The sequence below is a fragment of the Leopardus geoffroyi genome, chromosome A3 (genome assembly GCF_018350155.1).
Source record: "Leopardus geoffroyi isolate Oge1 chromosome A3, O.geoffroyi_Oge1_pat1.0, whole genome shotgun sequence".
In the NCBI taxonomy this organism is placed as follows: domain Eukaryota; kingdom Metazoa; phylum Chordata; class Mammalia; order Carnivora; family Felidae; genus Leopardus; species Leopardus geoffroyi.
In genome coordinates this window covers 134,249,525-134,273,415 of record NC_059336.1, presented here as the reverse complement: position 1 = coordinate 134,273,415, position 23,891 = coordinate 134,249,525, and the positions used below count along the sequence as shown (strand labels likewise).

General features: G+C 38.8%; 1 protein-coding gene across 21 annotated transcripts in view; it reads right to left on the bottom strand.

The window, feature by feature from the left end:
• KIDINS220 (kinase D interacting substrate 220) overlaps positions 1-23,891 on the bottom strand; it is a 103,296-nt gene that overhangs the window by 4,702 nt on the left and 74,703 nt on the right. For 5 of the 21 annotated variants that reach the window (XM_045447801.1, XM_045447799.1, XM_045447800.1 and 2 more), the window contains 8 exons: positions 22,998-23,111; positions 22,186-22,242; positions 17,857-17,892; positions 16,259-16,291; positions 11,505-11,636; positions 8,728-8,826; positions 7,477-7,713; positions 1,827-4,850 (listed from right to left, as the gene is read on the bottom strand). In XM_045447801.1, the coding sequence (XP_045303757.1) occupies positions 3,588-4,850; positions 7,477-7,713; positions 8,728-8,826; positions 11,505-11,636; positions 16,259-16,291; positions 17,857-17,892; positions 22,186-22,242; positions 22,998-23,111 (1,971 nt within the window). In that variant the 3' untranslated portion in view covers positions 1,827-3,587. Of the gene's footprint in view, positions 1-43; positions 101-1,826; positions 4,851-7,476; positions 7,714-8,727; positions 8,827-11,504; positions 11,637-16,258; positions 16,292-17,856; positions 17,893-22,185; positions 22,243-22,997; positions 23,112-23,891 lie in introns of those variants that run through there. The other 16 variants (XM_045447808.1, XM_045447806.1, XM_045447807.1 and 13 more) reach the window with 7 other exon arrangements.

Sequence of the window (23,891 nt, the reverse complement as noted above, 5' to 3'; positions counted from 1 at the left end):
TGGCTTAAAACTAGTTGAATTTGAAAACTAATTTTTTACATACCTTAGTTTAAATTGGATCCTCTGAAGATGTATCTATCTCAAGGGCAGCGTTTTCTTCCTAGACATGAAAGGGTTTAAAATCATGTAAGATTTTAGCTTCTCTTTCTAGTTAATCAGTCTCAACCAAGGATTCTCAACCTTTCTGAAGTGATGAACCATTAAAAGATCATCCAGTGTGGGCTCACTGTTATATATAAATTTCTACATTTCAATTAATTTGCACAATGATGGCCTATGCTTGAAATTATGGGGTAGGGAAACATAGGGGGCACCACAACCTGGAAATTAAAAATGCAATCATTTCAAATAGCCCACCCCAGGTTAGCCAGCCCTCAGCCCTACCCCAGGCAAGAAAGCTTCCCCGTTTCTCCCCTCCTGCCAGATGTCAGCATACGTGTAGAAGGGCAGGTGGCAAGTAAAGGAGCAGAGATGTTCAGTCCCAAGCGTTTGCCAAAGAAGTTGATTTTATCGCACCTTCCCTTTCACCTGCTTTTCCCTCAGTGTCACTCATCCATAAAGTAAAGGGAAACAGTGCTCTCTAGTTCTCCCTTTTCTGGGTAGGTCTGTTGATTACCTCAAGAGTGAGCCAGGAATTCAGAGATTTTAAAATTGTAAGATACTTCTAAATAGGCTGAGAATTCCTGGTGTAACCAAAAACTATGAAGTCTTAAAACCTTTTAAGTTTAGTATTTTAGCCAGAAAAATAATTTCATTCAAACAATATTTCCTAATGGTTAGTATTTGTAAGAAAAAAAAATCATGATTACAAATATATTTTACTGCAGCAATGCGACATGCAAATGATGTAAAAGAGTTCTCAAGTTGAGAATTTTAGCAAATAAATTTCTAAAATTATTTGGCTAGTCCACTAAAAGTATTGACTGCTATCTAAAACTCACATAAGTAAAAGAGAACACAAAAACAGATTTTCCTGTCAATTTTGGAAATGCTGGTTCAGTTCCAAACGCTTCAATCTCCCAGAATTTGGGAGCTGACCCTTAAACACTCAGCACTGTAGGAAGTATATTGAGAGAAAGCAATAGTTTGCTTCCATTTCCAGTCTCCTGCGGAAGGGCTATGCCCCTGCATACCACTCCACACGTCCAAGGTGAATGGTCTGCCTTCACGTTCTGCTACGTGAACAGAACTATCTGTGGCTTAAAGTGAAGATAGAGTGGTTTATAAAATATGGTAAAAGTCTAAATGATGCAGAATCGAAGGGACGAGCAAGATCAAAACACCAATTTTCTTATCATTTTCCACCCAGCTTAAAGCAGAGCTTCACATTTGTGACAATCAGACTGAGCTGTATCTTATAAATAGATACACACACACACACACACACACACACACACACACACAGAGACACAGATTCAAAGGAATGATGGTATGACTCAATAACCCATCTGGTTTGTCAATTTCTGTTAAGAGTATGAAAAAGAAAACTTTTCCATAATGTTCACAGAACAATGAAATTGACATCTTCCCAGGATCTGGACAACCTAGTTCTTCCAGCTACAGAAACGCACAGTACAGAGTTGTGCTACTGGGCAGCGATGCTTCAGTAAAGCACCGTTCAGGCACAGGGACCTAGGAGCCACGCTCTCTCCAGAACACTCGTGGGGAGCTCAGAAGGTGTCTGCCAGATGTGCGACTGCTCCATGAACCTGAATGCCTTTCACAAACTTCGCACACATACGACAAAACAGACACACAAATTACTCTTTCATTTGTAATCAAAATGTGAATCATCACTGTAGTGAATAAAAATTCATGAGTCAGAATAACATGCAATTTTTTTTATTGTTTTCTAAATCTAGTGGTACACTTAACACTCTAGTAGTAACTTCACAAACAGCATAAAGAACGTACTACAGTGATCTTAGGCTGCATTTACTCACCGGAAAAAGAACAAAATGTTGCCTCTGAAATAATTACGAATTATACAATATTGCAAACCAATAAGCACTATTAATACTAAAATGTTAACATTTCAATATATAATGTCAATAACATCCTGCCTTTTTAAAACTGGTTAAAAACATTTGTTAAAGTCATGCGAAATGAACACCTTAAGAAAATGTTAGGTTATACTTCAACATCAAGGCCATAAAACCCCAAAACAGCAACTATTTAGTGCAGTGACTGGTCAACTAAGTAATTTATTCAGTATATTAATAAAAATCTATTCAGTGAAAACCATCACAAATGCAACACTAAATTTGGGCAATTGCACACCTACGATCTATGATCTTATCTGTGACTGCGGATATACTGCCAAAATTAATCCTACATAAATAAGCTATGTTAAAACAACAACAAAAATACTCAATGCATGATGACAAGGTCCATTTCTTGTACGATACTTAAATGTGATCATTCTCTTAACCCCGCTAACAATAAATGGAAAATCTCACCGGTTTTATCTGCTTTTTACCCTTGTCTTGTTACGTTTTTAAACTTTTTAAAGAAGTGTATCCTTTCTTCTGGTCCTCCCCCTGCTCCCCGGGATTAGCGTACTGATTTAGGAATAGATGAAGTAGATACTTAATCTACACTCTGCCTGGAGAGAAGGCAATAATTTAGTTTTACCTAATTAAATATTTCCTTGTCATCTGTCAAGTGACACTGACCTTTCTGACATAAGTATTTCCTCATTCTCTCGTTCCATGAGTATTTATTAGTGCCTCTATATTACCCATGCCTCCCTGATTCTCCAGAGAAAGAATTCTTGTTTTTCTCTCTCACCACTAGGCTACGAAAAATTGGGCACACAACTGAAAAGAGTCACAGAAAAGACCAGCATGAGTCCTCAAGCAGGTGGATGGTGCTTGTAGCCAGGTCTGGGATTTGGAGGAGAGGGTCCAGGTCCTAGGGAGGTTCCTGGCCCCTCCCCGCAGGCCACTCTCCTAGCAGCTCATAAAGGTCTCGTCACTGGGGCTCCATTTTGAGCACTGTTCATCATCTTCTTCTTAATTTTTAAAGCCCTTGTTAAACCATTTATCTATCATATAGAACACCGGTTCTCGATTTATAGAGCATTTACCTTTAGTCTCTGGGCTACTCCATAACCTATAAATTCTTGTCTCTTACCCTCTAAGAGCAAAATTTCCTTCTGGTTCATCTAACGTCATGTCTTCCTTTCAATGTTTGATGAGGGGATGCTGTAGAAAAGGAGTCTCTAGCTTTCGTTTTCTTTGGCAAACCACACCCTTTGTGTCTAATAAAATATTTCCGACCTATCTTTATACTTAGACCTTGTCACGAGAAATTTTATGGGGCTGTGTGCCAATGAAAGGTTCAATAACAATGGTGGGTTTTTAAGCTTCTAATTACAAAGACAGTGGAGGGTGAGTGATGAACCACCCTTTCTTACACTTTCCTCTGTGGTATAGTGTATGTTTCTTTTACCAAAGACCTTCCCATACGTTAATTATTTGTGAGTGAAACGTACAAAGATGACATACATGGATGGATTCACTATAAAAACGGGTCAACTTTGTCATAGGGGTAGAGTAATACTACTCTGCTTTCGCTTGTTTTTCTTAAAGAATGCTTTCTCTTTCCTCTCCAAAGCCTGTGGTATCAGAGGAGGCCACTGCATGGAGCTCTGAAGAATCCTTGGAGAGTCTTGTGTAACTTGAACGCTGGCTTCGCTTATGCGTCATGCTTTTTAGGTTTTCATTCTGAATAGCAGTTGGGTTGGAACTAGAACCAGGCCTCAGAATGACTTGGGAAGTCTCCCTCATTCCTTCCATTTCATCAAAACTCTGATTAGATCTGTTAGCTGGTGCACTGTTGTTGTTCAGAGTGACAGTACTGGGTGTTCGGTTCAGATTGTAGGGTTTCTGACATGCTGGCCAGTTTTCTTCAGGGCTGCTGGCTATCAAGCTACATTCGGAAGGGCTTTTCTTGTCTTCGGAACAAATGGACATCCGAGCTATGATTGGATCTTGCAGGCCACTCAAGCTGTGCGGTATTCCCCGTTTTCCACTGTGGCTGTCATCTTCAAGCTCGATGAGATTCGCCTTTTCAAGCTGGGAATCATCAGCCCCTTCATTGTGAAGAGAGTGATTGGGAGAACTTTCGCTGGATCTGACTCCTGAATCGGACGAGTCCTTTTTGTCAAGGAGAGCATCTGACAAATATTCTTTTGCTTTAATGAAGGTTCTAATTGGCTCTGCAGTGTGTTCTGGAGACTTTGATACTCTCTCTACCTTCCCTTCAACTTTTTTATCTTTATCATCTTTGAGCAATGGAGTATTATCTGATTCTTCTGTCCCAGATTCATCTTCATCACTTGGAAGTTTCTGGTAGCGCAGTCCACCTCCCTTAAGCTTCAAATCTGTCTGGAAGAGACTTGACCTTTCTGAGGACTTCTTGCCTGGGAGAAGCTTACTGCCAGACTGGTCAGATTTCTCATCTTCTTCAGTGATAGGATCCAGGGGTGAGGCATCATTGGTGGAAACCCCTGATGAAGAATAATCTATAACATCTCCCCTCTTCATTAAAAATGACTTCCTTCCATCATCTTGCTTTGGTTCACTATCCTTCCCTTTTTCTGGTTCTAGATTAGAATGAATGGAGCCCCCTGATGAGCTCTGACCCAGATAATATGTGCTATGTGGAGAAGATCTGCCACTAATTGTTGTAGAACCTGTACCCCCTTCTAACTGAGACATCTGAGCAATATATTCTCTATAGGCATCTCTATACTCGGCCTGCACCTTATCAGTAAGCTTTGAAATTTCAATACTGGAATCCTGGGAATTGAGACTCGAAAGACTTGGGGTTCTGCGAGTTTGTGACTGTGAAGACAGAAAAAAATAAATTTAAGAATTCAAGTAAGCAAAAAAAAAATAAATAAAAAGGCATAAATATCAACTTAGGAAATATCTATGTACACGCAGAATTTTTAGTGTCCTCAAAATACCAAATTCCTTTAAAAGAATTGTACATAACACAGTTTAATAAAAGCTGGGAACTTATGGATAATTTTACTGTTATTAGAAAGCTTTATATAATTTTAATAAAATTAGTTTATTATTAATCTTCTAAAGTATAATTAAATGTTATATTAGCAAATAATCTTAGCATTTGTTTTTAGAACATCAAGCTTTTAACTTTTATTTAAGGCAAAAATCACCTTTATTGATATAACATAAAAATTCCTCTTAGGAAAGACGAAGAAGATTAGGGTTAACATATATCTCAAGAACAAAATACTCAAGTCTTCAGTGTATCTTAAAAAGAAACTTTGATGAGCACCGAGTGTTGTATGAAAGTGTTGAGTCACTATATTGTACACCTGTAACTAATATTACACCGAACGCTAGCTAACTGGAATTAAAAAAATTTTTTAATAACAAAAAAAGAATTATTTGCTAAATATCCTTGAAATTAAAAAAAAAAGAACCTTTACCTAATTTGTATGACATAAAGTTACTGCCAAATTTCAATTAAGAAAATGTACTGTAAATGCCAAACAATAACAATAATAATTTAAAAGGATTAAAGCATAGAGCGCAATAGAAAAGACAAATACAGGATCCAAATGAACAGAAATGGAAGCCATGAGGCCAACAGTCAGATCCTAGTAAACAGAGAAATGAGGTATTTTTAAAAGTTTGATTTCCAATGTGAAGTTTTAGGATTAGAATTGCTTTAGATCTCAGAAAAGCTAATAAATGAGGAGTAAAGACTACAGATTAGGAAAAAGAGGAGGGAAATTGAAGACAAAGAATCAAGGAAGTCTTAGAAGGGACAAGAGCAAAGGCTGGAGCCATGAAGCAGAAACAAGGAGAGGAGTCTTCCACAGGGAGAAAATGACCCATCTCCTTGAGAAGGGCCCCTGCCAGTGGATTGAGACCATGAGGAGAGCACCCTTCTCCGCTCTCACAGGCACTGTGTCCACAAGGCTTCAGGAATCCATGAGGTCTAAACAATTCCCAAAAGAACGTCCTATGACGATGCCAGCTGTCTCTCACTCTCGGTCCCACAACAGTGTCCAGCGGGCCTTCCAGAGGCTCCATGACACGTGAGGCCACAAGAGATTTAATGCAGAAGCAGATATGGGGGTCTGGTTGCCTTCTGCTGAGCCAGGCATTAAAGAGATTTGCAAAACAATCCCATTTTCACTAAAGTTTGCTTTGTTTGGGAAATATTGTCATTTCTCATGAAAATGTTATTTATGTTAACATGTAATGTGTTTATTTTTAAATAAATTCATAAATATTTCTAACGTTTCTCCGTTTTTATTTCTAATATGGTAAATACTGACAGATACAAGTCCCATAAACAAAAGCTATTCGGGGTCTTGGGTGATTTTGAAAAGTGCAAAGCGACTCTGAGATTATGGCAAAGTTTGAGAGCCGCCGCATTAATGGGAAGGCCATGGGTTTCCGGGTCACGGTAGGAAATGCCAAGTATGGAAAAGCAGAGAATGAGGATTTCTTAAGGAATGCTAAAAGGAATTCCAGGGAAAAGAAAGGAAGCACTGTTGGTAGAAACACCGGGACAAAAGGGTCAAGTGTGAACACATCTTCTCATAAAAGAAGGGAATTTTTATCTCAGTCAGTACCCGATTATAAGATGGTTTCCCAACATAAAGAAAAAGGTTCCGGTATATATTAAAAGATAACAGCAGCAGCAGCAGCAACAACAACAACAACAACAACAACAAAATGTGTTTACTACCAGACTAAACCAAACCCTCTTAAAAATGGCAGACCTACCAGGTACCGCTTTTCCTAAATACCACTCACTCCCTCTCAGAACGGTTTCCTGTGGTGGCTGTTTACTGCTTTTCCTCCCTGGCCTGTCCTCTCTTCCGCATCCTGCTCTGTTTTCCCCTAGTTTCTTTTTCTTATCTTCTCCTCACTCCATCTCATGTGTCTCTCACTGTCCTCTTTATTCCTGATTCTCACCTGGCCTCTCTCTGCTAAGGACACCAGAAAGTGGAACTCACCCATTGCTCACCTCAGATGATAAAAGAAAATGAGGATCCCTACACACTGGGCATATGTACTGAAAACCCAATTATGCTGTTCAAAGGGGTAATGTGTGGCAATTTTCCAATAGAGATGTATCTTAGCCCCTGACTACTGACTTTCACAGGAAAATAGCAAGTGAAGCCTGAACTCTATGACCAGCCCAACCAAAGTAGCCCAGTTCCCATTTACTCCCTATGCTGTTACCCTAGTGCACTGTTTTAACAGTTCTTACCCATTTCCAAAATGATCTTTTTTCTTTATTTTACTGACTGTCCCCTCCCGAAAAGTACAGTTTCTTGAAAATAGGGAGCCCTCTGTCTTGTTCACTGAGGTACTCATTAAGTATTTTCCGAATGACTACATCAACGCACCAAGATATTCTCAGTGAATTAAATATCGCCCTCCCTCTTCAGTAATATGAAAAATGACAATTAATAAATACCTGCCAACTTAGATTACTGTGACGTGGGGCACCTTCATCTAGGCCAAGGGTATTCAGTTCCTCAAAGCTGAAGTTCAGTGTGTAGGGGGTCTGACTGGAAAGCTCAGTATGAGGCAGTTCGTTGTGGGAGGAGCGCCGAGCAGACTCGCCGTGGGGAACCGGGCCGCTGCTGTTCTCACTAAGTAAACGCGAGTCTTCGGGGACCGCTTGGTTTTCTGCACTTCTCATTTCTAGTACCTTAACGGAAAGAAAAAGAACGTCAATATCCACACTGACATATCACAGTTGAGAAGCTTTAAAAATTATTAAAAAAAAAAATAAAACACTATAAAGTTACTATAATGAAAATGGAAAAGCAGACTTCTTGTGAGTTTCTAATGGATTTGAAATATACCTGCTTATCTTCCACTTCAATTACACTAAAAGAAGGAGTGACAAAATCATCATGTGTACATCATGCGCTAATCTGGCCATTGTGTTATTATTACTTTAGTTTAAACTTTAACTTGACTCTGATGTTATGATTACTTTAGTTCAAAATTCAGTTTATGTTTTGTTAACAGTTAACAAAACAGAATGCAACTGTAGTGTGTCAAAGAGAACCAGAGCCAGAGAGTAGCTGATATGGTGAAAGCAGATTCTAATCAGCAACTATTGCAACTGGGGAAAAGAGAGCTCAAGACAGCACTGAGCCCAATCCAGAAAGCAGTGTGGACAAGCGAGGAGTGGGGTGGGGGTCACTGGGTGGAAAATCTCTAAGAGGAAACATCAAGGTCAAGGGAATTCTGGCCAAACTAACTTGACAGGATTCTCCGAAAGGCAGGCCAGGGTGATCAGGTATCATCTAGGGGGTGATGGGGAACGAGGGGTTTGATCGGGTACCAAAGGCTATCAGATAGCGTGGGTGGGAGTCCTTTCTAAACTGACTTCACGTGATCCTTGCTAAAACTGGGCGATGCAGGCCTGGCAAGGACAGACACCGAGGCTGAGGCCTAGAGGCACAGAGAGCCTGGCTAGAGGCAGGTCAAAGAAAAAAGGCTTCGTCAGTGAAGAATTCTTCGTCAGTGGAGAATTGGCAGGTTGCCTCTTCCCCAAATTTCCAAGTGAAATGTCCAAAAGACAAAGGTTACTACACACTGCTGTGGATATTCTGCCTACGAGAATACAGAAAAACAGCAGTTTAGGCCAGTGCTGATCAGCGCTTGCCTTATACACTACTGTAAATAATTCCATAAATATAAGATATCTTACCATGCTTCTAAAAAGATGCCAGTCCCCAAAATTCATATTCATCTCTTTCTTCAGCTCATCAATGTTACACTGAGCTAACACACGGCCATTTATGTTTGCCTGAATGAAAACAAATGCAAGTAGAAAAACAAAGAAAATATGAGATATTCTGAAACAGTAGCGATTAAAAAGTACCTTCCCATTAGCACTAAAAAAAGTCATTACAGACTAGAAAACATTGACCTAAAAAAGGTTATTAGCCTATGTAATAATACAATACACAAGCTGACTTTGATCAATATCCACCACTCCGTGTTTTTTCCAAGCGTCTTAACACGCAAGGGGACCAACCCAAGATCTAACCCTCCCAACTATTTCCCAAACTACCTACACCCTGTCATGAGCAATAAACACAACTGTTAGTTCGTCTCTTCTAATCTTGTAACATATGAACACGAACCGAAGCTTCTGGGAGGGGCAGAGTCATCTGTCCTTGTTAGTGTGTCAGTCACAGACTAAGTTCCAAGTGAGGTAAGTTCTGACAAGCTTGTTTATCAGCTATGTTAGATAACTTCAGCCATGAAGAATGTCCGCCCACTAATTTCCCAATTTACTGAATTCACAAAAAATGTATCACAGTGGGTCTCTGTAATTCTAGTTTCCCCCAAAGAACGGATGAAATTTTCTTTATTAATAATAGGTACCTTGGCTGATTTTACAAAATACAAATCCTGGTTTTATTAACTGTGGTAAAATTACGGAGTACTTGTGTTTAAAACCGACAGAATGAGGGCGCCTGGGAGACACAGTCACTTGAGCGTCTGACTCCTGATCGCAGCTCAGGTCATGATCTCACGGTTCGTGGGATTGAGCCCAGCATGGGGCTCTGTGCTGACAGTGCACAGCCTGCTTGGGATCCTCTCTCCCTCTCTCTGCCCCTCCTCTGCTCACTCAAGTTAATTGTGAAGACACAAGTGCACAGAGCAAGCCCATGACAGAGGTCCTGCTGCAGAAATGCAAAGCAGTTCGCAGCACTTAAAAAACCAGGGCTAAGATGGGCCTCAGAAGCCAGGGCTGTCAGTAAAGAGCTGAGTGGAAAGAAAATGCTGTCAAAATGGAAACAAAATTGCCCACGATTCAAGTTGGAGGCCTCATCCTTTCCTGATACTACCCAAGTGGCCCGGAGGAGAGAGTCAGGTTTGTACCTTGGAAAGGCAACGCTCGATGCTTTTGCAAACAGGGATCAGCACTAACTAGATCTGTAAGGAAACTGACATTATCTGAAACCTTTCAGACTAAACGTAAGTTAAGATTAGTAAAATGGGGGGCGCCTGGGTGGCGCAGTCGGTTAAGCGTCCGACTTCAGCCAGGTCACGATCTCGCAGTCGAGTTCGAGCCCCGCGTCAGGCTCTGGGCTGATGGCTCAGAGCCTGGAGCCTGTTTCCGATTCTGTGTCTCCCTCTCTCTCTGACCCTCCCCCGTTCATGCTCTGTCTCTCTCTGTCCCAAAAATAAATAAACGTTGAAAAAAAAATTAAAAAAAAAAAAAAAAAGATTAGTAAAATGGTATCTCATTTTACATGCTCATCATTCTTTACAAAACTTTTTTAGATGCCATTCTTTGAAGTAGAGGCTTGTAACTAATGTTCTACTCTACTGTAGTAAAAGAAAAAGCATAACTTAGTGCAAATATCCACTCTAACAGGGACGCAGGCTTGTATAATATGGGAAGCCTCCCCTGAATCCCAGGCGTCACTGTCCACCTTTGCGGTGGCCAGGAGAGTAGGAAGAATAGGACATAGGAAGAATAAACTTCCTCATGCATGTGAGCCTCGCACACCAAACCTATGAGGGTTCATCAAATGAGACATACTCCTAAGTCCTATTAACACATAAAAGTGAGAACTTGGGGAAAATGAAGCAAGTGTGGTTTACTCTGATAATTATTAAGTCACAAATAATACAAAGAAAATATAACAGAAAAAGCCTTTAAATATTCTGTGTTGCATATTGGAGACATGAGTTACTGTTTATCTAAATGTGAAGTTCCTCAGAGCTTTGTATTTCTCATCAAGGCATTTTTACTTATATTCAATCATTTAAAAAATAACATTGTGGGGCGCCTGGGTGGCTCAGCTGGTTAAGCATCTGACTTCAAATCAGGTCATGATCTCACAGTTAGTGCGTTCGAGCCCCACATCAGGCTCTGTGCTGACAGCTCGGAGCCTGGAGCCTGCTTCGGATTCTGTGTCTCCCTCTCTCTCTGCCCCTCCCCTGCTTGTGCTCTGTCACTCTCTCTCTCTCTCTCTCTCTCTCTCTCTTAAAAATAAACATTAATGGGGCGCCTGGGTGGCGCAGTCGGTTAAGCGTCCGACTTCAGCCAGGTCACGATCTCACGGTCCGTGAGTTCGAGCCCCGCGTCGGGCTCTGGGCTGATGGCTCAGAGCCTGGAGCCTGTTTCCGATTCTGTGTCTCCCTCTCTCTCTGCCCCTCCCCCGTTCATGTTCTGTCTCTCTCTGTCCCAAAAATAAATAAACGTTAAAAAAAAAAATAAACATTAAAAAAAATTAAAACAATAACACTGTAATACAGCTACTGTCTTTTATCCACCTATAAACTAAGGAACAGTAGGGCAATTTTAGGATACAAAAGAGCGAGAATCACGTTTCCATTTGGAGCTTTCCCATTGCAACAGAGAATCCATCTTTGAGCTGCTGGAACTGAAGCGTTCCTTGTCCACAGAGCCCGTCCCCACACCCTCAGTCCTGCTTCGAGTCAGCAGGTCAGTGTGCACATCACCTTTTTGATTGTTGCACAATACTGAGGCAGCATACTCTGGTCCAGCCCCTCTATTTGCTTCAGTTTCTCACATACCGCATCCACATTCATTGAATTCAGTGATACCACTGCTCCTGAGGCTGGGCCTGACCCCTAGATAAGCCATGGAAAAATACACGTGTGAATAGCATTTCATGCCAGATGCATGTAGCGCATGACAGAGAAACTCTCATGAAGTTACACTAAGAAGTACTCCAATTAATAACAAATTTTCAAACGAAGGTTAAAAACAACAAATATGTGTAGTATGGGAAAATGCCATTAGGGAACAGATTTAGCTACTGTTCTAGTTTAATGAGCGGCTTGTATTCTAGCAAGTAAAGCCTGATCAAAACGACTTTTCTATGAAGATAGAGCATTCCGTGAATGAAGCCTAGGCCAACTTCTCAAATGTTTACAGCCTGACCGCAGAAAAGTAGGGTACAGCCCTTAATCACAGGAAGGACAGGGGGTTAAAAAAAAGGAAAGAAAAAAAAAAGGAACAAAGAGGGAAAATTCAGATGACTGTATTATAAAAATACAAAAGGTAAATCTATGAAATATTTTTTTAAATGCCTATACTGAACAGCTTTAAATGTCTCTACATACTAGCTTGATAGTCTATGAGAGCTGAAGTTTTCACGCCTTGACCAGATTTTATATCCAAGGAATTTAAAACTTCCCTTTAAGAATCTATACAATAAGCATGTAAATATAAAACAGAAATATTACTTCTTAACACAGGTAAAAGTGAATACAATCCATTAAAATGTGGTTTCATTTAAAAGAAAAATCACAATAATAAATAATTCTAGTACTTACTTAGAGGAAAAACAACTTCTGAATGTGGTGACGTACTAAAGAAGTGTTTGCCCTGTGGTCAATTATATATGGATCTCCTCAATTATAGGTGTGGACATTGAGGTCTAAACAGGTTAAGTTTTGACTTCAAAGTCACAGAACAAATAGCTAGTTAGTAGCAGATTTGTACCAGAACCCTAACTTATCAGGTCTTACAACTTCCTATTTCCCTTGTTCCAACGGACTATTTTTGAAGAATTTAAAGAAACTAGGGGGCACCTGGGTGGCTCAGTCGGTTAAGCGTCCGACTTCAGCTCAGGTCATGATCTCTCAGTTTGAGAGTTCAAGCCCCGAGTCGGGCTCTGTGCTGACAGCTCAGAGCCTGGAGCCTGCTTTGCATTCTGTGTCTCCTCCTGTCTCTGCCCCTCCTATGATCATGCTCTCTCTCTTTCTGTCTCTTGATAATAAATAAACATTTAAAAAAAAATTTTTAAAGAAAAAAATTTAAAGAAACTATAACCACAATAAAGAAAAGACAAACCAACTAGTCTAGCAGATAAAGACAACGTTCAAATGATCTGCCCTGTATACCACTCAATCTAACTTAATAATATCCTATCCTCAAGGATGTGTAAACATACTTTCTACTAACTCTCTTACCATTATCAGGACAAAAATACACGATAACACAGCGAAAACTGCCTATTACCCGGTTGCTAGACGTTATTTGTAATGTGAGAGCACAACACACAAACAACATATACACAGCACATATCTTTATTATATATAAATATAGCTAGGGAATGAGACTGTATTGAACAGGGAGTTGGAGTATTAATTTTATGACAGTTAGGGAATCTCTGCAAGTTAACAAGTATGAGACAGACCCATAAAAGTTTGGAAGTTAATGACTTGGAATATACTGCACCAAACATGTTTACTCAGAGTTTGTTTTTAATTAAATGTAAATTTGAAGCATGCATATATTATACGGTCCGAGGTACAACTGCTTCAAAAAATACTAACAGCAAAACACTAGTATTTCCATAATTTGGTTTTCCTATCTCTATACATAGTTCTATTTTCTGCCTGGATGAGTATAGCCAATATTCAACATGCTAATTATCCAGTATCTACTATAGAAATTTAAAATGCTTTTTATGAATTCTTAATAACCATATTTGTTTTATCTTCCTTTCCTTTTAAACAGCTTTATCGAGATATAATTCACATACCCTACAATTCTCCCTTTAAAAGTAGATGATTCAGTGGTTTTTAGTATACTTGCATAGTTGTAAAACCATTACCACAATCCATTTTGCGACATTTTCATATCCCTAAAAAGAAATCCCTGTACCCGTTAGTAGTCATTCTCCACCCTTCAACATCCATTCCCAACCCCTGTCAACTACTAATCTTTCTGTCGCTAGACCTGCCTATCCGGGACTTTTTATATAAATGGAGCCACACAACACGTGACCCTTTGTGTCTGGCTTCCTTCAGTTAGGATCATGTTTTCAAGGTTCATCCGTGTCATGGCGTGCGTAGGCACTTCATCGTTTTTACTGGTGAATGATATTCATCTTTTAAATGGTCTTCATTGCTGCCTTCCAAACATTTTTATTCCTCAACCTGTCTCTTCTCTCTGGATGCATTTATGCTTTACATATTCTTGGTTCAAAAGTCACAGCTTGATCAACAAAATAATTATCATAATGGATTATAACTTATTCCGTATAGAATGAGTCCATACTGCTATAAAGGAACAACTGAATAAGTGAAATAATTAAGTGAAAATAAGTAACTGAATAAATAATTGAGGAATAAAAAGACAGCTTTTCCTAATAGAATTGAATTAATAATTGTAGAAGAAAGAAACAGAAAGTTACCATTAAGAAAGCACCACAACAAGAGTCGTTGTATCTAAGATGCATCCATGTGTACTGAACTTAATGGGCAAAAGTATAAGTAGAAACAGGATATTTGCAGAGTATCAAAGTATCTCTCCCAAGATATTTATTCGTTAAAAAGGGGAAAATACAACTTTACAGTGTTGAGACCTGGCAGAGGCCGCCTTACCCAAGTGATTAAGGTTAGCATTAGCAGCAGTAAGACTCCGGCCCAGCACAGACCCTCTAACAGGATGCGCTGAGAAGGGCATGGCACCACCCCTGTGGGTCTCTTACCAGAGACATATAACCTCCAGCTGACAAACCCAAATAGAGGGACAGTCTGTAAACTACTTGACCGGTATTCTTCAGAAGCGATAATCAAGGTCACGAAAGACAAAGAAGGACCAAGGAACTGTCACAGATCAGAGAACTCTAAGGAGAAATATAAACAAACACAACTAGATTGGCTCTTGGGCCAGAACAACATTAGTGGAAAACCGGTGAAATTCAAAGTCTGTAGGTAGTTAACAGTATCGTACCGATTTTAACTTCTGCTCTTAAACAGTATGCTACAGTCATGAAAGATGTTAACACGAAGGGAATACTATTTTTATACCTTTTCTTTAAGTCTAAAATTATTTTAAAGTAAAAAGGTTTTTTTAATCCCCCAAAAACTCTATTTCTGACTATGCTAAAAAGGAAAAGTATCATAGACACGGAACAAATTAACTCTGTCGGCTCGGGGGGAAACGTAAACTTTTAGAGTATCTTATTTCCACAGAGAATCTGGGAGCTCAGCGATAGAGCAATGCCGATAGATACCACTGTTGTCCTTCGAAAAAACAAAGTTCCACATAATTTTACTTTTATGCACCTTTAAAACGTTTGCATTTTATCAATTATTTTAAAACATAATTTCTGTATCACTGGGGATGATGCAGAAAATATACACTCTCTGAATGACTTTTAGAAGCTTTATAAGAAAAGATAAACACACACATGATCATAAGATCCCAAAGCCAGAGTCTGACTCCTGGTTATATGTAGGTAGGACTTTTTCAAGATGAGGAGTAAATTATCAATAAATTAAAATATGTTACATTGGAGAGATGGTAATTACCTGCCAGGTCTCTTCTAAAATAATCACATATAGGGGCGTGTGGGTGCTCAGTCAGTTAAGGATCCAACCCTTAATTTCTGCTCAGGCCGTGATCTCACAGGTTTGTGAGATCGAGCCCCACGTGGGGCTCCATGCTAACCGTACGGAGCCTGCTTGAGATTCTCTCTTTCCCTCTCTCTCTGACCCTCCCCGCCGCACAGGTACAGGCATATGCGCTCTCTCTCCAAATAAATAGACATACATTTAAAATGATCACACATAATACAATTATTTTGAAACCAAATGAGTCTTAGTAATCAAAATAATGATTTTTGGATGGAAACCTCATAAAAGGACAAAGAGTACCAAAGTGATAAGGAAAAAGAGTACTTAATAATTCAACAGGTAAATGAATAGAAAACCAATTATATTACTTTGACAAAATACAGAATGGTAATATTCTAAAGTTTATCATGCATTCTTATTTGAAATATATCAGCTATCAGTCTAGAACAGATCATTTCAACATATATCACAATTTATTTTTAAAAAATTTCTAATGCAGATATTTGAATACAAAAGATGTTAGTTGTTTAAACTGTTAAATATAAACTTCAAAATGCACACAAGTCAGAATTTCTTTAGGGAAAAGTAAAGCTAACAAAACAGACTGAAATTGCCTTGATGCAACTATATTATCTTATATTGTAAGTAGATTAAAACTACACTCTGAAACACTATCGTTTTGGTAAATTTATTAAATAAGCTTAGAAGTGATTAGCCAGAACGAGTGCCATGCAAAGGCTAAAAGCGGCTATTAAAATAAACTCGGGCACTGAAATAAGCACAGATGTTTCAACAGCCCAGCGTGAGGGTGCCAATGGTTGCTTCTAATAGTCTAATAAGAAAAGTGAGTAGGAAGATTTCACTGAAAGTTTCTGTACCTGTCTTTGTTTGTTAAACCCAGAGTCACACGGCTTTAAGGAAGGAATAAAACAGAATGAAGGACACGAGCTTAAGTAAAACATCAAATAGGCACATGTAATAAACACAGGCAGCACGCTTGTCACCCCTCAGACACCTCTGCAGCAGCACCAGGCAAGGAACACACATGCGCAGTTGCACACACGCGCACACACGCACACACACAGGTTAGTGTGATGTCATTAACATGCTCTTGGTAACATTAAAACTGTACTCTCAGAACATATAGTCTTTCTATTCAAAGAATAAATCATGGGCCATACATTCAACAGGAGAACCAGGTAAATAAAATTTGCTGTGAAAAGTCAATATTCCTACCACCTACCAGTATAAAATTAATATTTAGATATTCTAATTAAAAACTGCAACTGAAGAGAACCACTTTACTAATAAGATTTAAGCACTTGGAATTCACGTGAGCACCTCATAAGATGAAATATTATCTAGCCACACTATGCTTAATGTTCAGAAATCTACTTTTCAGATTTGGGGTTTGTTTCACTGGGCATCTGGCACATGACTGATGCACTAAAATACCATTTGAAAAGAAAGCCTTAAGAGCCTTATGGCTCAAGAAATCCTAAACGTAAGGCAGAAAGTATCTGCATACTGTGATTAACAGAACGGTTTCAGTGATGTAGATTTTTTAAAACTTCCATTGAAAGCCGATGCCACTGTTACTGATTATTCTTCTATACCCACTAGGGTGGTGGTAAAAATTGTTAAATAGTGAAAATAATCTACAGATGACTGACAATACTGATTCAAAGTTAACTTACAACATTGTTTTAATAAAGGGCAGGGCCCTGCTAGCCTGATGTCAATGTTGTCCTTTTAACACATTCAGTATCTGCAACACCTAATGGGAATCTTTTCTTCTAATTTACATATCTACCTTATAAACAGGATTTTCAGAAAGTTACTATATATGTTAATTATATACAAATGTATTATATATTATATAACATATATATGTATAGATATATATGTGCATATATACACATGGAGACTTGAAAAAAGGAATGCTAATGAAATTAGCTTAGTATAAGATACCCAAAACACAAAAGAAAGCTGTTGTTGACCTAGCTGAAAAATATAACTCACTCTTCAGATTGCATGAGAAATAATGAGGTCAAAGTTGACAGATAAGGCTTAACACTACATTGTAAGGGCAGCCTTTTAAAAAAAGTACCAAAAACTGCAATGAACACGATTTCATGTTTTAACTTCTAACCGTACACCAGAGTTTCAATGATATCATTACTGCAGTATATTTCTGTGGAAATATCTCCACCAATTTTGTGGCAGTTTATTAATCGCTTAGGGAAAGAAAGTTTTCTTGGGTTGAAGTCTGGCACAAAGACTTTCGAGCCTGAGGTGAATGCAATTTTTCACTATAGTATTTAAGGAAAAATAAGTGAATACTTTTCCATACTGGAACAGAATAAAAATGCACTTCTAAATCACTTTACAAAGCAGGAATGACCCCGACAGAAGCCACTGAGAGGTGACAGGTGCCTGCACTCTACATAAAACCTAAAACATGCCCACTCCTTACCCATGGCGTCTTTAGCTTTCTTGTCCAAGTCTGCTCCTGAACAATGAGAGACAGCTTGATTTGGACATATACTTGTTTGAAAACAGGTTTAAGTTCTAAGTCAGTGGTGGAAATAAAAATTATCTACTATCAAGCCCCATCTTTTTTTACTTTTTACTGAGTTACTCCAACTGGATCCAGTTTAATGAAAACCAAGACCTTCATTTTTAATGCCTGTATTAATTCCACCATTTTCATCAATCTCTAACGGCACGCTGGAAACAAGGATACTGTTCTCGACACTGCCTTTGCAGTTCTGAAGCTCTTCACAATTATACTTTGTACTATTTATCTTCATGCCTTTTCAATGTGGTATAACAGTGATCTAAATAAAGCTGTCTAAAGGTATCGAGTAAACCCTGTGGCAGAGAAGGCTGAGAAGGAATGACCTCAGAGTCCTGATAATTCCTGCGGCAGCCTTCAAACCTAGAAGCTCGATGCGGGTAGGAGTTCCATCAGTTTTCTTCACTGCTGCATCCCACTAGAATAGCGCCTGGGAGATGCTCAAGTTTGTGCAGCCAGTGAGTGATCACACAGGCATTGGTAGTAGTCCGTGCTAAATAATTCAAGGGAGGATAAAAGGGTAAAGAGAGGCTGTACCATTCCTTCTTTCGAAGGACTGCTTTTCAGTGAAATACAGCTTCCGCCACGAGCAGCATGCCTTAAATAAAAAGACTGAATACTCCTACGAGCAACCTGAAATACCGCAACAAAATGCCCCGAGGAGGCCTGGCATGAGATAAGCCCTCCCCTATTGGGTCCTTCCCTTCAAGGTCCCAGGATGCTCGGATGCCACTATTTCCTAGTGGGAATCGGACTGAGAGAAAGGAAAGGCACCGAGTAAATTCCCTAGAAGGCTGTCAAAATCTAAAAGTATTCAGAGCACTCAACCCAGAAATCCTTCTAAATTCTAAGAAAACAAACTGATGGACACCTTTCGGGCCACAGAAGCATCAACAGATAAAACACTGAGTTAATCTACACTGAATGGTGTATTTGTACACTGCTCCCACTATTGAGACACAGGTCATTTAATTTAACATGGGACAGTTTTAGTTTCTGAGTCTTTAAAGCTCCATGAAATTTGCCTTTGGTGTAGTAATAATAATCACTAAGTACTTAAAGTTTGCTAAGGCTGAGTAATCCTTAAGTCAGACCTATGGGGTAGGCCTGCATTTTCCAGATGAGGAAGTTGGGTATCCAAGATGTTAAGTAGTTTGTCCAAGGCAAAGAGCTAACCACCAGGGTCTATTTGACTTAAGATCAAATACCTGGCTAAGTCATGCTTAGTATTAACAGGAGCAAAGAAGGCAGCATGTCTGAGGACTGGGTTGTGACACAGGCCACATGGATCCTCGTCATACATCTATCTGGCGCTCCCCTCCAGTAAACCTCAGGGAAATCTCCCAGACCCAGTCTTGAACGTTCTTCTGTACCACGAAGCCGAACGAGGCCACAGGTACTAGAGTTCCTGAGGATCCTCAAGAGGCAGGGTAAGTCCAAGGTGGGGACCAGAGTTCTGCTTTTATTGGTTTTAGGAACCAGAGTCCTGATTAATATTTCATTTCTGAAAAGAACTTCTCTGCCTTAAAAGCTCCTTTCTAGCTGTGATATTCTGGGGAACATATATCTTGGGTCCAATGTTAATTTTTTGCCCAGTTTTATAAGATTTGGCATATATTTTCTCCAGTATAAAATTATTTTTTAAAGTTAGCATAGAGTCTTGTATTTTACATCTTCACTTTTGTGAAACACTTGGACATACCAATAACCTGCCTGGTAAGTCCTTGGCTGTCCTTCGCAAGCAAGCTATAATCATTACAGTGTTCCTTTAATGTGAGAAAACCCAATTGTTTTCATAAGGCTCTACTTTATAAAGGTTTATCAAAATTCCTTACGGTAAAAAAAGGTGGGACCACTTATACTGAAAATCCCAGTTGGTTAACTCTTTACAGTCTTGCTTTATTGGTGGTATTCTATATTTATTTTTACTCATCATTCTGTGTCCGTAATGACAAGACAATTTGTCCCAAGATGTTTGTGTAGCTCCTGACTTATCTATAAGCGCCTCTTGTCATCACCTCCTGCATACAGGGGGACAGCTGAATGAGCAGACGGACTCAATCCACAGGCCTGTTATCTCAGAAATCTAACATTTTCTACTACAGGACTGGAAAGCCATATGAGCCATGAAGAGCTAGCTATTTTTTACATTAACTACTGCTATGTTGATTCAGCTCTAAAGATCCCAGACAAGGTTCCCATGTACAGATACTTCTCCACATTTCCACCACTGCTTTTAATCTGGCTTTGAACTACGTGTCTACTTTTACTAGTCTTCTACCAAACAAATTTTACATGCTATTGTCATTGTTAATTTCTTAAGAGCAAAAAAAGCGTGATAAGCATTTATTATTCACTAGGCCAATCACAAAACTACCTTTTAATGTTAAAAGAACAGCAAATAGTATGGTTATTTTACTAAACAAAGGCACTAATGTAGGCAGAGCACCTTTCTGCTTTGTTATTGGGTTTCTAAACACATCGCAAGAATTGCATTATTTCCCCTTCCCCAAAAACCCATTTCCAATTTGCTTGATGCTCCTTCACTGGTCCCTGAAAGAAACTACAGATATCTTTTAATTATAAGTCTTTGTCCACATACTCAAGCATGGGAATAGCGACTATTTCAGCAGGTCTGTGTCATTAAGACCATCAAATTCTTCACAGCATCTGATTTTCATCAAAAGTTTGCTAAGGAATTTTAGCTTAGAGAATTGCATTACATGCATGAAGGTATGTATGAAAGGCTCTCTGACTAAACTAAAAGTCATTCTTGCATACAGTGGCAATGATCCACGGATAAAAGATTCCCCCAACACCCAAATAGAATTATAGTGGTTTATTGTGTCTATTATTCCTGGATAATTGGAGTCACTCAAACACTTCAATTGAAACATTAATGACTTAAAAAGAATCATCAGCTCCTCAGTGAAAACACCAAGATGGTTCTTTCTCTTAGAGAAACTCCAAGAAACTCAAAGTTTCTCAAAGAAAAACTCAAAGAAAATTAAAGTTAAAGAACTATTGCCTACCCAAATGCATGTTTTAAGTTAAAAATTGTGGGTAAGCTCAGGATGTAGTATTTCCCCACATTAATTCTCACCGTCATGCCGCATTTTAGCAGAGCTCTAGATTAAACTGATCATGTTTACACGGGCATAACGTTCTGTAAATTAATCAGTAGACATTAAAATACAGAGTGGGTTCCTAAATTCCACACTGAGTAAATGAAGATTTTCAGGCTCATCACATTAAACAAATCTCTTATTAAATACAAAGACTTGAATGAATGATAAATATATGAAATGATTTTCTATACAGTTTTTAAAAAGAAACTCACTTTAAGGCGTTAGCCAAAAAAAGGTTTAAAAAATTCCAGTTATAGGGGCGCCTGGGTGGCGCAGTCGGTTAAGCGTCCGACTTCAGCCAGGTCACGATCTCGCGGTCCGTGAGTTCGAGCCCCGCGTCGGGCTCTGGGCTGATGGCTCAGAGCCTGGAGCCTGTTTCCGATTCTGTGTCTCCCTCTCTCTCTGCCCCTCCCCCGTTCATGCTCTGTCTCTCTCTGTCCCAAAAATAAATAAACGTTGAAAAAAAAAAATAATGGCCACTTCCCTACAATAGGGTTACCCTTTCAAATTAAAAAAAAAAAAAAAAATTCCAGTTATATAATGAACCACCTGCTTATCTAAAAATTTTATTTTAATAAATATACAGATAAAGAAAAATAGTACATTCACGCTAAGGTTTCACAAACTGTGGACACCTAGATTAAGAATGAGGCACTACAGATCCGTTTTGGTCTACACCATCTAGCTGATAATGTGCTTTTGTGCCCTCAAGGGGGATTTGGGAAACTTTCAGAAGTGTTCCATGCGTGCAGTAGCAACTGCAGGCCGAAGAACACCACCAGTCAAAGGTGAAAACAGCTCAATACCAAGGAACAAATACCACCAACTGACTGCTCCTGGTGGCTGCTGTAAAAAACAAAGCCCATCCCGGTGTCATTGAAAAAGGGGAAAAAGAGCTGAGTAAATAGAGGGTAAAGTTAAGCATTAGCTTTTAAATGAATCCGTGAGCTCTCATTATTAGTATTCAGCTACTCTACAGGAGCAGCCATCACAGCACAGAGGCAGAGTTAGGGAACTGCTGTCACCACAACTAAGACAGTCGTTCCTGCTGCAGAAGCGATGACAGGCCCGTGTTCCCAGCACAAGGCTACGCCGTTACCCTCAAGGAGTCTGTGGGTGAAGGAAGCCCCTCAGCAGCATCCTCCTTGATAACCTCCTAACAACACAAAACAAGAGTGTGGGTGAAAGGTGAGGGGGGCCGAGCCGTAGGGTGATGAATGAACATGGCACTAACACGACCACAGACAACACCGAAACCTGCGCGTGATTGGAGCGTCCCTCGGCGACACTTAAATTTTAAATAAACAGTTGAAGTTCTACGGCTTTTATCTTCTCACTTATAAAAATATGTTAACGGGAAATCTCTTTTTTTTTTCCATTGTTAAACTGACCATTAGGAACACCTGGTAATTTACAATGTATTTTGCTTTGGATTGGATTCAATCACACATTTGAATAATTCCCTATCCTATTTAATTTCTGCCATTAGATTAAAATGCTCCTCCAATATATCCTTGAACTTTTATACCACGGGGCTAGCATATATACGTGTACTTGTGCATATATATACAGATACCATGTATGTATGTTTTCTTAAAAAGATATTAGAAATGAGCAGATGTAAAGGTTTAGTTTTTAAAGTTTTGGTAACAAACACTGCATTATAAGCCAGAAACTCTAGTTGTAAACAACTCAACATTTATTCACTGAGGCTGCTAGTCATTTTCCTTCCATAGACATTTACCAGAAATAAAAACAAAACACATTTTATGTTAGTAATAGCTTATGTGTCTTAACGCTATTTATTAAATAAGTTGCATTCTTTTGCTACAGAAAGGAAATAACCAAACTACTAGTGCTGTCTATGTGTCTTATTAGATTAATACTTTAGTTACCCTTTTTTATACTTACTAGGCCATTGCTTTGATCTCTGGGCAAATTCGTTTTTACTGATGGACGTGAGATGAGGTGTTGGGAGCCGCCAGGGTAATACCTTGGCGTGTAAAGGTAGGGGGCAAAGAATGGCTATGGAAAAAACACGTAACAAAAGAAGGGGATAAACAATTACAGAAATCAAAGTGTGATGAGATTTATCAAATGAAACTAACCAACAAAACACAACTCCAAATTTTGAATAATGCAAGTGACAAAACAAAAGAAAAAGTACCTTACTCACAGTCTGTCAGATATTAAACCCAAAGTTAAGACCAGTATTTAAAATTTCATATTGTTGATTTAATATAAGGTTTGTAAGCAACTGAAGTTTTGCACCTTACAATCTGACACAAGAGTCTCTTTTTAACATTTTTACGAGCTTACCATATGTCAGTTTCTAAGTGATTTACAAATATTAACTCACAATCTCTTTAAAAAAGCAGAATGGACTTTTAATAGAATACTGTTCTTTACAAAAAAAGATGAGCTTTAAGTAAGACCAAAAAAAAAAAAAAAAAAAGTCTCAACGTATACAAGAACACCTAGCATGGATTCCAAGAATATTACTCCTAGAGCTTACTTTATATCCTATAGTTTAGAGTTTATCTCTTAAATAAGGTGTATTTATTAATGGGGAATCCATTGTTTAGTGAGATTTGTAACTACTGCCTTTATTTGTAGCCAACTTCACATAAACAGGAGACAGCAAATTATATGGGCTAAACATAAAGATTAAAACTCATTAAGCTTCATTACACTGAAATAACATCCTCCCCTACCTTTTAACTGCTGCCATTTAAGAAAATTGTTCTGCTTTTAACTTTTAGACTGGAAACCTCAGATAACTAGAACAAATAATAACTAGATCTA